General features: G+C 46.1%; 1 protein-coding gene across 2 annotated transcripts in view; it reads left to right on the forward strand.

The window, feature by feature from the left end:
- The window catches only part of sema4c (sema domain, immunoglobulin domain (Ig), transmembrane domain (TM) and short cytoplasmic domain, (semaphorin) 4C), a 71,903-nt gene that overhangs the window by 39,668 nt on the left and 14,631 nt on the right, over nucleotides 1-17,604 (forward strand). For both annotated transcript variants that reach the window (XM_069918014.1, XM_069918015.1), the window contains exons 6-10: nucleotides 1,486-1,602; nucleotides 4,643-4,794; nucleotides 10,880-11,055; nucleotides 14,200-14,344; nucleotides 15,286-15,493. In XM_069918014.1, coding sequence (XP_069774115.1) covers nucleotides 1,486-1,602; nucleotides 4,643-4,794; nucleotides 10,880-11,055; nucleotides 14,200-14,344; nucleotides 15,286-15,493 — 798 coding nt within the window. The remainder of the gene's footprint in view (nucleotides 1-1,485; nucleotides 1,603-4,642; nucleotides 4,795-10,879; nucleotides 11,056-14,199; nucleotides 14,345-15,285; nucleotides 15,494-17,604) is intronic.

The following is a 17,604-nucleotide window of genomic DNA, read 5'->3' on the forward strand; positions in this document are numbered from 1 at the left end:
CACAGTCACAGTGAGAGCATGCAAACTCCACAGAAACAGCAGCAGAGGCCAGAATAGAATCTGGCTCTATCCACTACTGCAGTGATTCTCAACCTTCCCTTCCCACTCACATCCCACCTTAAACAATCCGTTACCAATCACAGAGCACCAATGGCATAGGGATTACTTAAAATGGGATGCAAGTGGTGGAAAGAAAAAGGTTGAGAACCACTGCAGTAGTGGATAGAGCCAGATTCTATCCTGGCCTCTGCTGCGGTTTCTGTGGAGTTTGCATGCTCTCACTGTGACTGTGTCGGGCTCTGGTTTTCCCTCATGTCCTAAAGATCCATGGGCTGATCCGTTAATGAACCACGGTAAATTGTCTCCAAGTCGGGGAGTGGATATGAATGTCGGGAGAATTAAATGGGATTAATGTGGGATTAGTGCAGATTTTAAAATCGGGGCACTGCGGAACAGGGAACCATTATAGATCTGCAAAATACTAATATCGTTTCTCCGCACTGTTTGTAAAATGCTTGTGGATAGCATGCATCTGTTGAGAAAGCAAGTAAGATAAATGTCATGGGAATAAATACAAGGTAAGTTGTTGAATATAAAATGAACCTTTGAGAGAGGGTGTGAGTCAGTGAGAAGGTGGTACATAGGTGGACCGAACTTAATCTTTTGTAAATAATTGATCTGGATATCATCTGAAAATAAAGGCAGTCAAGGGAAAAGAGCTGCAAAAGATGGTACACCAATTATACGGCTGTGCAGAAAACAAAGGGAAATTTAACACGTAGTATTACATATTGAAGTGGTGAAACAAGCCATGAAGGATCTGGGTTGGGGGTGTGAGCTCTGACGTTCGATATCAAGAGTCTGAGGTTTTGCCAAGACCTGTGCATGGGTTAACAGAGGCTTTACAGTGCGTGAGTAAGGCTCACAGAGGCCTCGTCGCCAACTCGATGATTCATCCCCAGATAAAAAGTTTGGGAAAACTTGAGGAGATGAAGGGAGATTACTAAATTTTGAAATCTTCAATTGTTTTTTTTAAATTTGGACAGACAGCACGGTATCAGGCCCACAAGCCCATGCTGCCCAATTAACCCACGACCCCTGTACATTTTGTATGTCACATTGTAAAGGTGAAGAAACGTTCTGCTGGTCAAAGGGTTTGTCATTAACTGATTTAAAGGTGAACTCTTGAGTTGATTTTTGTGGCATTGTTAAAAGTGGTCAGTGTTTCTAGACTAACCCACCAGATAAAGCAGTGAAAGATTTGGAGGTTCAGCACTGAGGTAAGTCAGAGAGTTTGACTGCTTGAGGAGCGAACTTCAGCCCACTACATGGTGGTCTCTCGAACTTCACCTTGTGCGTTGGCCCCATTGAGGAGAGCTCACTCAAAAAGGCTGGATGTTGCAGGGAGTCCCAGAGTTATTTCACACACCCTTCCACTACCGATGTTTCCTCGACAGTGAAATTTGATCTGTGCTCTTTTGCCAGATGGTGAATTGTATTCGGCAACACTGAATGATTTTCTTGGCACGGAGCCAGTTATTCTGCGCAATCTGGGACATCGCTACTCCATGAAGACGGAATATCTCGCCAGCTGGCTGAATGGTAAAGGTTTATAAGTCTTTTTTACTCTGAAAATTTCTGCTGATCATCGAATGAATGACAGGATTAGTCATGTCAGGAATGGTTTCTAATGTCAGCATCGATTCGGGTAAAACAGAGTAGATCCAGAGTAAACTTGCCTTTGAACTGTCCTATCAGACACTCCCACAGCAGGGAAAAGGCAGTTTAAATATGGAGCAGCGATCTCTTCTGCACTGTTGCACCAAACATGCCCTGGGCAAGGGTGGCATGTGTTAAATTTTAAATAAAATTTACAGACGCCTCTGGTGTCCAAGTACACAAATTAAGCGACAAACTATGTAATTTTTTAAGAAGGTGCTAGGAAACCAGAGCACCCAGAGGAAACCCATTAGGTCACGGGGAGAACGTACAAACTTCTTGCAGACAGCGCTGGATTCGAACCCGGGTTGCTGGCGCTGGGGAGATGTGCAGTTCGTTGTAACAGTTTACTCGGGCGTTACAGTGACCCTGCGGGTAGCACTGTTGCAGAATCCCCACCTCCAGAGCAGTCTGTGCAGAAGATTGATGAACTCCTTGCGACTTCCTGGGTTCACTCCTTTCCCACTGCACACCCCTTCTTTCCGGAGATGTGCTCTGGGCACGGTGATTGGTCAATGTCAATCACCCCTTGGGTTGGTGGCAGAATCGGGAATTTTCAGGCCTGTGACAGACAACAAAGAACAAGAGGAAGACTGGGAATGATGAGAATCAGAGCAGGGATAGTCTTTGGACCTGATTACCTCCTCCTGTGTCATATGGTACCCCATCAAATACCTCCAGGGTGGGGCAGTGTAGCTGTGATAGACCTGTACTGTGCCATAATATCCTATATTCTTTCAGCCAACAATGTTGTGCTGACCTATATACACCTACAAAAAAAACCTTAAACTTCCAACCTCATAACCCTCTATTTTTCTTCCATCCATGTGCCTGTCTAAGAGTCTCTTAAATGTCCCTATTGTTCCAGCCTCCACCACCATCCCTGGCAATTCATTCCAGGCACCCATAACTCTATTTTTAAAAGAAAACCCACCCCTAATCTCTCCCCTAAACTTTCCTCCCTTCACTTTGTACAGAGGTCCTCTGGTGTTGGCTACTCCTACCCTGGGGAAATAGGTGCTGGCCGTCCACCTTATCTTTGCCTCTCAGAATCTTGTAGTCCTCCATCAAATCTCCTCTCATCCTTCTTTGCTCCAAAGAAAAAAGCCCCAGCTCTGCTAACCTTGCCTCGTAAGACTTAAATTACACAAGTAAAACTTGCCTGCACAAATATTTTCACGTCAGCTGCGAGACTAAGTTGCCACCTGGGACGTTCACTGACCCGCTGACTGTCCCCACCGCTTATTCTCTGACCACTGAATTCTGCTTCCTTGCACTGTCAACAGAACTGTAGCCTTGAAGGTCACTGGAATCTGTACTGCTTCCCCTGAGAGAGATGGGTTGCCTCAGACGTAATGAAGAAACCTTCTCGCTCAGCATTTCTCCCGGTAAAACCTGAGTATGTGTCACCTCTCTCGGTGGGTTAGTTTACAGACTCTTCACTTGGTTCCTCGAGTACTCGCCTCTTTTATGTCTTACGAGGCAAGGTTAGCAGAGCTGGGGCTTTTCTCTTTGGAATGGAGAAGGATGAGCAGTGGTCCACAAGATTACAAGAGACATTGATAAGGTAGACAACCAGTGCCTTTTTCCCCAGGGCAGGAGTAGCCATGCCAGCCGGTGAGATCTTCCAGAAACTGGCACTGCCAACAGAAGAACAAGGGGCAGCCTGTGCTGGGAGAGGCAGAGCGGTTCTGTACCAGGAGAGGACCTGGCCCTGATTTGTGAAGGCCAGTTTTCAAGAGATGCCATGTGTCAGTCAGACGTTGAACCTACTATCTGAGCCAAGCCGTTAAATCAAACGGTAGCTGTTCTCATTACGTGAAGCAGTTAGCCTGTTGCTATTCGCTATTCCTGATTTCATACTCAATCAACCACAACTTTCAAATAATTCTCCAGTTAAAAACACAACGCTGGAGAAACTCAGCTGATCAAAGTGTGTACTTTATATAGCAAAGATAAAGATACATAATCAACGTTTTGGGCTTGAGTCCTTTGTGAAAGTACACTTGGATGAAGGGCTCAAGCCCACCCCACATTGGTTATTTATCTTTACTATATAAAGTACAGGTGCTCTTCAACTTTCAATGAGGTTGCATTTCGGCAACCCCATCGTAAGTGGGAAAAAATATTATGTCAATAAAGAATACCGCACCTACCATTTTTTATGATTACATTTTGAATACATTTATTCCACACTGAAAATAAACGTTTTAACATACACAGCTGAAAGCACACTGGGCAATAAGAATATTTGAAATATGCTGTACGATACTCTTGCACGATGCTGCCATCGCCCAGCATTGTGAGTAGTCTACTGCATATCGCAAGTGCAGGATCAGATCGTAATTAAAAATTGAAAGTTCGGATTTGAACCGTCGTAACTTTGAAAAATTGTAAGTCAGACCACATGTACACTATATGACCAGCTGAGTTTCTTCACCATTGTTTTTGCCTCAACCACGGTGACTGTAGACTTGCTTGTTTTACATATCTCTCTCCAATCCTTTTCACTCCTCCAAGCCCTCCCATCTCTTCTTGAAACACCAGTTGCACTGCTTATTGCCTCCTGCAATCAGGGGAGGTGAGGTAGAGACGAGATGGACATTGTGATCGCTTCCAGAATCCTTTGAAGTTGGCACGATTGGCAAAATCATTTCTCAAACCTTGCATTTGTGGATGGATGGACTAGAAGATGATGAATCTATGAATGTTAGCGGAAGCTCTCTCTTGTTACTGTGCTGTATGTATGTATAAGAGGCTCTGGTCCAAGACCTGGGAAATGAGATCAGTGTTAATGAGTATTTGATGGCTGTTTGGGCAGGCTTTTTGCACTCTATTAAGAATGGGGCAAGTGATAGGATTAAGATATATAATGCTGCCTAACTGTTCTCCTGTCTCTGCAATTTGATGCATTTCTTTCCAGAACCAAACTTCGTTGGATCAGCCTACATCCAGGAGAGCACCAACAGTGACTCGGGGGACGATGATAAAATCTACTTTTTCTTCAGTGAGAGAGCTGTAGAGTACGACTGCTACAGAGATCAAGTTGTGGCAAGAGTTGCCCGCGTATGTAAGGTGAGTTTTGAATGCTGGTCTTTCAACACAATCCTTCTGGGCAGGATCGAGGTGGAGAATCCAGCAAGTCTGGAAACTCATTCCTAGTCTTAACAGTTTGAGTGCCGCCTCTGGTTTGGGCTTTAACTCAATTAGTGCTTGCCCTCCTCCCTCCCCCACCTCTATTGTGCAGATGCTCTGCTCTTACCTCAAGCAGAAGTTATTTTTACACTGCACAGAGGTGTAATGGAAGTAGGTTCAATCGAAGTGTTCAGAAGGGAGCTGTGCTAGCACCAGAGGAGAAAGGATTTGGGGGAGAGAGACAACCTATGTTGCATCTATATAGAGCTGTTGTAAAGTCAAAGGAGTGAGTCGCCTACTGAATTGTGATTCTGCCCTGTACAAGCTTGTATCACTGTGCCCACAATGTCTTATTAACCTAACGGGAGTCATGGTTAGCACATTGCTATTACAGCGGCAGTGTCCCAAGTTCGAATCCGGAACTGTCTACGGATAGGATAGATGTAGGAAGGTGTTTTGAGCTGGCTGGGGAAACTAAAACGAGAGGACACAGTCTCTAGATTCGGGGGAGTAGATTTAGGACAGAGATAAAGAAAAATAGTTTTTCCCAGAGAGTAGTGAATGTTTTGAATTCTCTATTCAGGGAAGTGGTTGAGGCTGATTCATTAAACATATTTAAAATTCGGTTAGATAAATTTTTAATTGATAGAGGAATTAGGGGATATGGAGAGAAGGCAGGTAGGTGGAGTTAGGTCATAAATTAGATCAGCCATGATCTTATTGAATGGCAGATGGGCCATTTTTGGCCTCCTCCTGTTTCTACTTCCTATGTAACTGTCTGTAAGGAGTTTGTATGTTCTTCCCTGTGATCCGTGCGCCTTTCCTCCAGGTACTCTGGTTTCGTCCCACATTCCAAAAATGTACGGGGATCATAGGTTAATTGGTCACGTGGGTGTGTTTGGGTGGCGTGGGCTCATGGGCCGGAATGGTCTGTTAACATGCTGTATGTCCAAAAAAAAAATTTTATATTGAATTATATGCCAAACAGTTTAAAAGTGCTGGATTTTATTATCTTGCTGATTTTCCTCTCTCCAACACCATTCCTTGGTGTCTCTAGATTACCCTGCCTTTGCCCCAGTGTACCATGTCTGGCTCCTCCCCACCCCACCCCACCAGTGTTGGTGTGATTAAAATCTGGAACAGGCAGGCTGCTCGTTGGGCTTCTGAGATGGGGTGTTTGTGTTCGGCAGAGCTAATCCCTGACCATACATCAGTATCCACCCCCGATGAAGGGGACAGCTAATTCATTCAAATCAAATGCATTATCCTCTGATTGTACAAGTACAGCCCAACGAAACAATGTTCTCCGGTCCTCGGTGCAAACTCGTAGACATACAGCAAGATTTAACACACATACAGACAATACACATGTAGGACAAATGTTTTATCTATAAAAAAAATTGTTTTGTACAAATGTGTCTCGGATGGTGAGTGTGAACAGTTCCTTTGGTCGTTCAGCATTCTCGCCACCCGTGGGAAGAAGCTGTTCCTCAGCCTGGTGGTCCTGGCTCTGATCCTCCTGAATACATATATTCGTTGAGAAAGATCGCCACAGGCTTCTTGACGATTTCATGGGGATGTTGAAGAATTCCTCACTCTGTCTGACCCTGTTGCTTCTCGTCTTCCTGCCATTGCTTCCATCTCACAGGAGTATCTGTATTCAGATTAGCATCTATCATCCCCCCTCCCCCCCCCCCCACATCTGCTCTCTGCTGCATTCTTCTGCTTGCTCCTCCCCCACTACGATCTTGATTTTAACCTTTCTCATTAAAACCCTTTCCATCACACAATATCTTCCAAACAACCAGCCTTTCCCACCGGGTGAGGAAGTGGCAGCCCAGGATCCTCATTTTCAATTCAATTAGAATCAAATTGCGGTCCTCCGGCAGCTGTTGAAGGCACTGACAGTCATTTCTGGGCAGTGACTATCGAAATCCCAGATGACTTGGGTTTTTTTTTCATTTGCTCTAAATTGACACTATTTCAGCAAGCTGATTGGGAAAGGTCATGGGAAATGTAGAGGTCAGAAGAGGTTCGCCTCAGTTTGGGATTGAGGGGTTTGATTTTGGGAGTTAATTATATTACAAGGCATCCAAATTAGTTTTGGATTGTGGGAGTGCTGGATGGTGCAAGCGAGCTGCATCTTAAATCATTTGACCTCCTCCCATCTTACTTGTCTCCAGTTTTGTCCATCCCCAGAGTTCTGCAGACTCTTTACACTACTTGGCCAACTCCCTTTGGAATGCTGACATTGCCTCCACTACACCACTCACACTCCACATCAAACCATAACCTCTCACTGTATAATGAGAGAGCAGAGGAAATTAAATTGAATTGTTGATTTTCACCTGTACCAAGATGCAGTGAAAAGCTTTGCTTTATGTGCTGCCCAGGCAAGTCAACCCATACTTAAGTATGCAGTAATAAAGTGCATGGTGCAGCATTAACGGTCAGTCAAAAGTGCAAGGTGTATAGTGACTGGGACAAAGTGCCAGAGAAAAGTACCGGTCATCTTCTTTTACAAAGGATAGGTTCATTTGTCATTGCCAGCTGCCGTGTGACTGATGACTCTCTGATCTACAGGCTGTTCCCTGGGACGCAGTCGGGGTCAGACATCCAGAACTGCTGGAAGACCATCAACTCGGTGAAAGACACACTTTGGCTTGCCCGAAACCTGTTGGTCTTCCAGCACCCGGAGGAGATGTGGGTCTGGGAATGCTGTCAGCTAGCACATTCCAGGCTCAGGGATGGACGCACTGAGGCTCGGGACAACCAACGTGAAGGCACGGGGGGGGGAAGGACCACAGTCTGAAGTCATCCCATTACCAGGCGCTGAGGGGCTGAGACCGAGGGGAACAGAGCGGGTAGAGGCAACAAGGTTCCACAGGGGTAGTGTATTTAGCGAACAAATGTAACAGTGTACAGCAATGGGAGTGTATAGATGCGATTGATACTATGGGTGTGAAAAGACTTTGAATAGTTTTCATTTTTGTGAATAATTCATTGTGAATAAAATCTATTTTTGGAAAAAAATAATTAAAACAGCAGAAAAGAAGCAGTCCTTCACTATGGTTTGTGCTGATGGGCATAAAACTGGGGCAGCACTCGAGGCGAGCTACATGGAGCACGCAGACTGGGAATGAGTCTCCAGGAGCTGGTTTCTGCCTGTCCTTTTTAATGTTCGTGGTTGGGGGGTGGGGGGGAGGGAGGAGCTACACCTGCTGCAGGGGCCAAACGAGCCAAATCGGTTTAATTTCTTTACTTGTTCGGTAGGTGTCCTGTTGGTCCCCACGGGTATCGGAGGCATCCCGAGTATGTTTTGGCTGGGTGCAGCTCCCTCTGTAGTTGTGGGCATGCGGGGTCCTCAGAGCATGCGCAGTGCGCTCGGGTGTTAGCGTGCTGGTTGGAGCATGCATGGTAATGCGTGACACATTAGGGGAGCTTCATTTAGAACGTTAAACATGGAGCCATAGAGAAGGGTGAGTGAAACACCGATAACTTTAGAAGAAAGTCAACACTGATGTTTCTCTGTATTCACGGAGCATCAAATGTAGATGTTGTTTATGATTATTTCATGTCAGCGTTAAAGAAGATAATTTGAAGTTGGTTATGAAATAAAAATACATCTGGACTTGTATTGAAACTAATTGAAAACGTGTCATGAACGAGTGTTTCACTTGGCCTTCAAGCGACGACTTACTGGATCGAAGTCACTATACCTGCCTTTGGGGTTTACCCCTCCGAAACATCTTCACTGCCTCCCTCCAGATTTGGGATTTCTGTTTGGAAAGATAGGGCAGTGGTAAAATTACACTGGACAATGAAGACTTTGCTTCCTGAACACTTTTGGGCATATTTTATGCATTATTGGGCTTCTGATCACAAAAATCACCGTAAAATATTCCTACCACATGCTATTATTTAAGATGTTTTTGTGATTTCCTGTCACATTTTAAGTCTACTTCAAGCATCTAAAACCACAAAGTGCAACATATCATTGAAAATTCATTTTCTGCATCCACACTTGCGACTGAAAAAGTGGTATCGGGGCCACTGGAATCCATCAATGCAGGCCGACTATTGTTAGGTGCTGACCTGAGAGGCATCAGATGCTGAGTACAAGCAAATATCAGCGGCAAAACATTTTTAGGTCATTATGCGAGGAAATGTTATATTTAATAAAAGTTAATTTAATATTTCTCCAAGTTCCTACGTGATACAGCAAATCTGAAATTATCATTGTGTTCAGAAGTTGTCCATCATAATCCCCAATGTTTTTACAGGAAGCAAAACTTTTGAAAAGTTTGTCATCCAGTGCTATTGGAATTGTGATCTGTGTGTAGATTAATGTGTGTATTTGGGTGGTGTGGCAGAAGGCATATTAAAATATTCAGATACTTGGGTGGAGGTTAAATAATGGATTGAATTGAAATGTACCAGGTTAATTGGGTGGTATGATTTGTGGGCCGAAATGGCCTGGAACCATGCCGTATGTTTAATTTAAAATAAAATAATTTAAATAAACCTGAAGAGCTAGATTCTGGTAGTGAAGTTCAGAAAACACTTGGATTCCTTGAAAAATAAACATCTTATAATCTTCAGGAAGGAAACATTGTCCTGATGTGAATTGAGCCTGAATAGTTACTGGTTTAAGAGGTGAAAGTAAGGAAGTTTGGAGGTTATCTGGAGGGGGAGGGGGTTTCCCCAAATTCAGAGATTATTTGGAATTTGCTGTCTGCAGAGGTGATAGAGGCAGGCCTTTTCAAGGGGCTTAAGAAGCATCAAGGCAAGAACTTGAATTAAATTTAGACATGCAGCCTGGTAATGGGCCTTTCCAACCCATGAGCCCTTGCCACCCAGTTAACCTACAACCCCCGTCGTGCATTTTGGAGTGTGGGAGGAAACCCATACAGACATAGGGAGAACAGACAAACTCCTTACAGACAGCACCAGATTCGGACCCCCAGTCGCCGTGCTAACTGCTACGCTAACCGCTGCCATCCCAAGCTAACCGTGCCACGCTTGTCGAGGTAAATTGAGCCAAGGGCCAAATGCAAGTAAATGAGACGTTCAGATTAGTACGATGGTTGACATAGATTTGACAGGCTGAAGGGCCCAATTCTGTGCCTACAACTTGGTGTGAGTCCAGATCAGGGGTGGCCAAAACACGCTCACAAGCCACATGCAGCTTTTTGACATATAATATGCGGCTCATGGCAATACAGGTATACCCTATATTACAAATGCTCACCTTACGAAAATTCGCTTTTACAAAGAAACCTGTGTTCGCTTTAACAAAAGGATTTCAGTGGGTCTTTGCTTTACGCCATTTCGGCTTATGAATGCTTTCATAGTGACGCTCTAGTTTCATAAAGCAGAGTATACCTGTACTGAATGTGCTGTTGTTTAGAATGATCTATGAATCTTAAAATTTTCACCTTAAAACCAAAGAAACTGAAATTCTTATCTTGATGACTGCCGCCATCTTCCCGCCAGCCTTGATGCAATCTTGCGCTAGTTATATATGAAATCTCAGCGCTCCTCTGCAGGGTCCATTATCTAAATAAAATTTAAACTTTTAAATGATGATTTGTTATTAAAATAATGTGATTTGCTTTTAACAGCATCCACTGGTCAGTTCCAGATTTTGGGGGAGAGGGAATTGCTTTATACAAAGGATATCGCTCAAAACCAACATTTTAGGTGGAAGTTCCAGGGGTCATACTGTATAGAGTCATCTTGTACGATGACATATATGGTATGTTGGCTATGACAGGCATGGAATGAGCCACTGCTCACCGCTCACTAAGATAGCATTGGTGGGCATGGCTTGCGATCGCTCAAACATCAGGTTTGTCGTATGTGGCTCCTGCATTAAGGAAGTTTGGCTGACTCTGCTCTAGATCGACATGGTTATGATCATCTCCAGAATGCCCACTGCATTGGCACACCAAGTTGCTCGATTCAAGGCAGGCGTGTTGGATGGCATCAGAAGAGTGAGTGTTCTTTGTCCTTTCAATTGCAGGGCGACCTGGGTGGGGCTCGAACCCTTCAGAAGAAATGGACCACCTTTCTGAAGGCCCGGTTATTGTGTTCGGTTCCAGAGCTGCAACTTCACCTGAACCAGATTCAGACAATCTACACGCTGAATGATGGTAGCTGGAAGAACACGGTGTTCTACGGCATCTTCCAGGCTCAATGGTAGGTCTTTGTGACAAACCTTTCCCTTCCTGCCTCCCTACCCCCTGCCAACATCCAAGGCCTGGTTCTCACCTCTATTGCTGCTGAGAACCTCAACTGCAGTGGGAGGACTGTTTGACTACTCCCAGCATCATCGTTGACCCCTTTAAATTGGGACAAGGCTGCAGATAGACTTCAGATGAATGACCCCAACCGCTCCTGTCCCAGGGGTAACAATTGCCTCCCAAATTGTGGAGATGACTGACTGCTCTGGGAGTTGTGGAAGATGGCGTTCCATACTAGGCAATAGCGTTGCTTAAACAAAATCCAAAAACGAGGTAAATAAACACAGAAGCCATCTGGGCACACACTCACTCCCACGAACACCCAACCCCACCCACCCAATTGGTCCCATTCTCATTCTTTTTGCCCGTAGCTCTACAAATTATTCCTGTTCCATTGACTCTGTTTTACACCATAAGACATTAGGCCATTCACCCCATAGAGTCTGCTCTGCCATTTGATCATGGCTGATTTATTTTGCTCTCCAACCCCATTCTCCTGCCTTCTTCCTGTAACCTTCGACACACTATCAGCTTCTGCTTTAAATAAACAATGACTTGGCCTCCACAGCCATCTGTGGCAACAAATTCCACCCTCTGGCTAAAGAAATCCCTCCTTATATCTGTTCCAAAAAGACTCTGATTAAAACTACTCCCCCTTAAGTATTTTCTCACTTCCCTCTTGTATTGTCTGCCTTCACTTTAACTTTGCGGAGTGGCTGTGGTTCTGAACTGCCTGCCAACCTGTGCTCTTTCCCCATTTCTCTTGTCTAAACAAGTCACAATCTTGCACACTGGTCTCAAATCTCCTCCCATCCAAGAACAGGCGCAGCCAGGCCTGCAGTTGAACTCCCATGTCCCTGGTTGTTGATTAAGTAAAACATGAAAGTCTGCAGACACTGTGTTTGAAGTGAAAACACGATACTGGAGCAATTTAGCAGGTCAAACAGTGTCCTTTTCGAGCAAAGATACAGAAACAACATTTTGGGCTTGAGCCCTACATCAAGATATGGAAAAATGTCGGCAGGCGCCTGATTAAAATGCTGTGGGGGGGGGGGGGACATGTGGAGGAGCACAGTCCCACAGGCAGAAAGTAATAGGTGGATAAGGGGTAAACAGGGGGAGGGGGGATGGCTATGTGAATGGAGAGCTGGAGGAAAGAAGACAGGGGAAAGGGAAGGGAGGGGAAAAAGAAATCAGAGATCGAGGTTAATGCCATCAGGTTGGAGAGTGCCCAGGTGGAAAATCAGATGTTGCTCCTCCAATTTAAAGGTGGTCTTGGTGGGATAGTACAGGAGGCCATGGACAGCCATGTGAGTATGGGAGTGGGGCATAGAGCTGGTCGTTGATTTGCTGATTAGTGGCCTGACTCTTCCTGTCACCTAAAGAGCTCAAAGAATGCACAGCCGAGATGCTTCCTTTTAAACTGACGGCACTGATAGATGTTTTCTGCTGTATGCTTACAGGAAAGATGGGGATGTGTTAAGAGTTCCATTGATTCAAAATGCTATCGAAAGAGCTGGACCAAAAGCTTCCAGTTCAGGATTTAATGCTCTTTCCCGGAATGTAGAGCCACCACTTTCACATTGACCTTGACATTTCATATTTCCACAAGGGAAAATCAGTTCCTCTGCCTCATCTATCAAAGGGTTAAGCAATTAAATAGCCTGGAGGCAAGTGTAACCTGAAGCCACGGGGTTAAAAGTGGGGTGGGGAGGAGGGGGGAGGGATCCATCTGGGGCAGTTGCTCACCTTCCCCTGCCTGGGTGGAGACTGAGTTCGCTGATGGCATGTGGGGGAGCCCTGCTGGTACTGGGCTTCAGCAGGCACAGGCAGCGTCCTGCAGACAAAGGCAGGGATTCCATGTCAGCAGGGGTAGGGTATTGTCAGGCAGGGGAACCTCAGGTGATTTGTGCCTGAATTAAATCTCGGCCCAGAATGAAACAGGAAAGTTTGCAGATGCTGTGATTGTAGTCAAAACACAGGAACTCTGCTGGTCTCACACCATCCATAGGAGGTGAAGATATACTACTTGGGCTTGAAACATCGGTAATGTATCTTCACCTATGGACACTGTGAGCCCAGCTGAGTTCCTCCAACATCTCTGTGCTTTGAATTTATGTCTGAACTGCCTACATCACTCAAACCACTCCCCTTCCCCTATCCATTCTCACCTTCCCTCTCTCCTGGTCCCTTCTCCACATCCAATTATCACCTTTGTCTGTTGGTCTGAACTCCACCCCCCACTATTTCTTTTATTCATCCGCCTTTTCTGTACCTTGAAGAAGGGCTCAGGCCTGAAACAGGAGTTGTATATCTTTGCCTCAGACCCTGCGAGACCGGCTGAGTTCCTCCGTCATTTCTGTGTTTTGACTACAATCAATGCGCCTGCAGACTTCCATGTTTCATTCTGGGCTGTGATTTAATCCAGGTATCTAGTACAGGTTGTACCTCTACCATCTGGCGCTTTGTGGTCCACCAACTCCCATGGTCTGGCACGTTTGAATCTGCAGCTGTTAGTACAAACTCCTTACAGACGACACGGAAATCGAGTCAGGTCCTAATTGCTGGCGCTGTAAAGGTCGAATCTGCCGCGATCAGGGCTCGAGAGGTTCAAGTCCCATGCCCTCTGTAAGGAATTTGTACTAATCTCCCAATCGCGGGTGCAGCAAAGGTTAAATCTGCCGTGATCGGGAGATCAGGACTCGATAGGTTCAAGTCCCACGCCCTCTGTAAGGATCGCTGGTGCAGTAAAGGCGTTGCGCTAACCGTGCCGCCTTACAGTATTATTTCCTGATTTAAGCTTTGTTAGACCTTTGATATGTTAACATTAGGGAGTTCACTTAGGGGTCAATTTCAGACTTCCAGCATTTTTTGTGGCCAGGTCCTAATGTCTCCGGATTAAAGAGGTACAATCTATTACTGTCATTTCTCCTCCATCTTGCCCCATTTTTGTCTGGATGTCTAATGCTTCCAGAGCGAAGCATTCTAATCCATCTTGCTGGTGCCCCAACATGGTGGTGGTGACCTGTTCCAGCCTGTCAGCTTGCCTGCTGCATGAGACGGTCTTCCTGTCTAACCGGCATCGTGCCTCTGCCCGCAGGGCTGACCTGGATGTTTCTGCTGTATGCCAGTACCGGATGAAGGACATCCAGCGAGCGTTCGACGGCCCATACAAGGTGTTCCGGGACCAGGCTCAGAAATGGGGCCAATATTCGGATAAAGTGCCGAATCCCAGACCAGGATCCGTAAGTGCACGACTGACCCTTCCCGAGACCTTTCATCTTCCAAAGATCGGGAATATTGCAAAAGCAGTCCGCTCCTGTCCCATTCTTTGGTTCTTCTCCCATGGACTCTGGCTGAGGAAAGGCGAGCTTTTTTTGGGGGTACACATATGTATGCACGCCCCTCTTCCCAATCTTCTCCCCAAAATCCTTGATGCCCTTTTATCCTGTGGTGACCTCTTGTCCTAGACTCCCCTACCATGGGAAACAACCTTGCCACATCTACTCTGTCCTGGGCCTTTCAGCATTCGAAATGTCTTTGAAGTTCCTCCTCATCCTTCTGTACTCCCGGGTCCAGTCAAAGAGACGACAAACCTTCCTCATGTACTAACCCTTTTATTCTAGTAAATCTTCTCTGAACCCTCTCCAACACCAGCGCTTCTCTTCTCAAATGAAGGCACCCAATTCCGTATTCAGTACTCCATTCTCACCAGTGCCCGAGAGAGTCTCAACATACACCCTCGCTCTTTTATGTGCAGAAATGAACATCAGCACTGCATTTGCCCTCTTCAACCTGGAGGTTAACCTTTTTGGTGTCCTGCAGGAAGACTCTCAAGTCAGTTTGCACCTCTGAATTTTGAAATTTCTCCCCACCTCTCCATTTATTTCTTCTACCAAAGTAATATGTCCATACACTTTCTAACATTATCTCATCTGCCACCTCTGCCCATTCTTCTAATCTCTCCAAGTCTCTGCAGCCTTTCAGTATCCTCAGCACCACCTCCCCAACCAACCTATTTTGGTATCGTCTGCAAATTCAGCCACAAACCCATTGATTCCATAACCCAAATCATTTATAAGTGGCCCTAACACCAACAACTGGTAACTGGTAGCCATCTCATCAGAGTGGCAATTGCTTTCACCTCCTCACACAACTCCTCACGTGGGTCCTCCCTCATCCCCAGTGCATCACCAACAGCCACAGGAAGAGTGGTTACAACACCTCCCTCGAACTGCCCGACAGCACCCTCAACTTCGCCAAGGAGCATCCGCTGATGAACGAGCAGGTTTGGCCGGTGGGCCGCCAGCCGCTACTGGTCCAGAAGAACGTCAACTACACGCGGCTCGTGGTGGACCGGGTGGCCTCGTGGAACGTGCTGTACATCGGCACTGGTGAGTCTCCCTCCCCTTTGGGAGAAACAGGTAGCAATGGGTCGCATGTCCAACACAGAGCAGGGCCTTCAGCACTACTCTTCCATACTGACCATTTTCAAACTGGATCTCAATGCTGAATATTTGGATTAATTTAGACATAGATCATGGTAATGGGCCCTTTTGGCCCACGACCCAATGCTGGCCAAATATACCAATCACCCTACAACTGCCCCCCCCCCCCCCCCCCCCCCCCCCAGTATGTTTTGGAAGGTGGGAGGGAACCGGAGGAAACCCACGCAGACACAGGGAGAACATACAAACTCCTTACAGACAGCACCGGATTTGAACCTTGGTCGCTGGCGCTGTAATAATCACTAACCACTGCCTCACTAACTATGTCACACACTCGCTTTTCAAACTAAATTGCATGGAAGCAGGGCCCTTCAGATACCAAGTCCATGCTGACCATTGAGAACTAATCCTACACTAAGCCATTCCATTGTCCCTACATTCCCATCAACGGTCTTCCCTGATTCTACCGGTCCTCCCTGCACAATTCATCTGTTTAAAGTGGCCATTTAACCCTCAAACCTGAGGTGAGAAGATTAAAACACAAAAGTCTGCAGAATGCGTGACTGAAGTGAAAACACAATGCTAGAGAAACATAGCAAGTCAAACAGTGTCCTTTATTTGGCAAAAATAACAATACATAACCAATGTTTCGGGCTTGAGACCTTCAAGATGTGTTTATCTTTGCTATATAAGATCGTAGAGGGGAGGGGGTGAGCATGGTCCCCAGGCAGGAGGTAATAGGTGGATAAGGGAGGGAGGGCACAGCTGCAAACAGGGGGAGGGGGGATGGCTCTGTGAATGGAGAGGGAAGGGGTTGGAGAGCTGGGGGAAAGGAGAGAGATAGATGGGGAAGAGAGAGGGAGAATGGGGAGTGGTCCAGCAGAAACTGGAGAAGTCGATGCTAATGCCGTCCGGTTGGAGAGTGCCCAGGTGTTGCTCCACCGATTTACGGGTGGCCTTGGTTTGGCAGTGCATGTGGCCGTGGACAGTCAGGAGTGGGGATCAGAAGTGAAGTAGTTGACCAATTGAAACCTGCATGTTTTTGAGATGGAGGAAATTGGAGGGGCAAGGTTAAATCCGCAAGGCATTGGTGAGGATCAAACCTCGGTCGCTTGAGGTGTGAGGCAACAGCTGTTGACAGTCACCTCACATTTGTGCCACTCCAGTGTGCAGTGAAAAGAAGTGCTGTCACCCTTTGATCCACATCATTGCTGGGACAGAGATCCCTTGAGTCTCATCAGCTCCTCCCATCTAGCTCTTGATTTGCACAAGGCAATAGTTGTTCAAAATACCTGGACAGACTAATGGCAAAGGCTTGCACCTCGTTGTCTCCAGTGTGCTCTGGAATCCAGGTTATTGATGGCGGTGAGAGAGAAAGAGCCATTGACGCTACTCCTCTTTAAGAAGGAGGATGTGGCAGTGAAATTTGTCTGTTTTCTACCCACACAACACTGAGAAATCCATCCTCAATTTTGGGGTGATGGGATCAGCCTAGCAGTTACAGCGCCAGTAACCAGGATTTGAATCTTATGCCGTCTGTAAGGAGTTTGTACGTTCTCCTTGTGTGTATATGTGGGTTTTCCCTGGGGACTCTGACTTCCTCCTACCGTTTGAAACGTACGGGGTTTGTTGGTTGATTGAGTGCAATTGGGCACAGGCTCATGGGCCAAGAGGGCCTGGCCTGTTACTGTGCTGTGTCTAAATTTATAAAAGCTCCACCCTACCTTCATATGGCAGGAGGCCACCAGTGCTGAAGGAAGCAGGAGCAATGTTGAGATAAGTTAGGACGTAGGTGGTTTGCATCTTTGTAAATTTAAACGACCATAAATTAGATTTTTTTAAAAAGGAAATCCTGTGGGAGTTGTGCATTTCAATGTTTTGCGTGTTCTGGGAAAGAATCAGTTGGACCAAAATGGTGGTGTTTTGATTTCAGTGAGATACAGGGCGGGGGAGTTGGAAAGTTTATGCTTGGGGAAGTGGGGGGGGGGGGGGGAGAGTTTGATGGAACAATCCTCACGGTGTTGGTTATGGACTGTGTCCTGGTTAGGGAGAAAAGA

Source organism: Narcine bancroftii, chromosome 2, assembly GCF_036971445.1.
Source record: "Narcine bancroftii isolate sNarBan1 chromosome 2, sNarBan1.hap1, whole genome shotgun sequence".
Lineage (NCBI taxonomy): Eukaryota > Metazoa > Chordata > Chondrichthyes > Torpediniformes > Narcinidae > Narcine > Narcine bancroftii.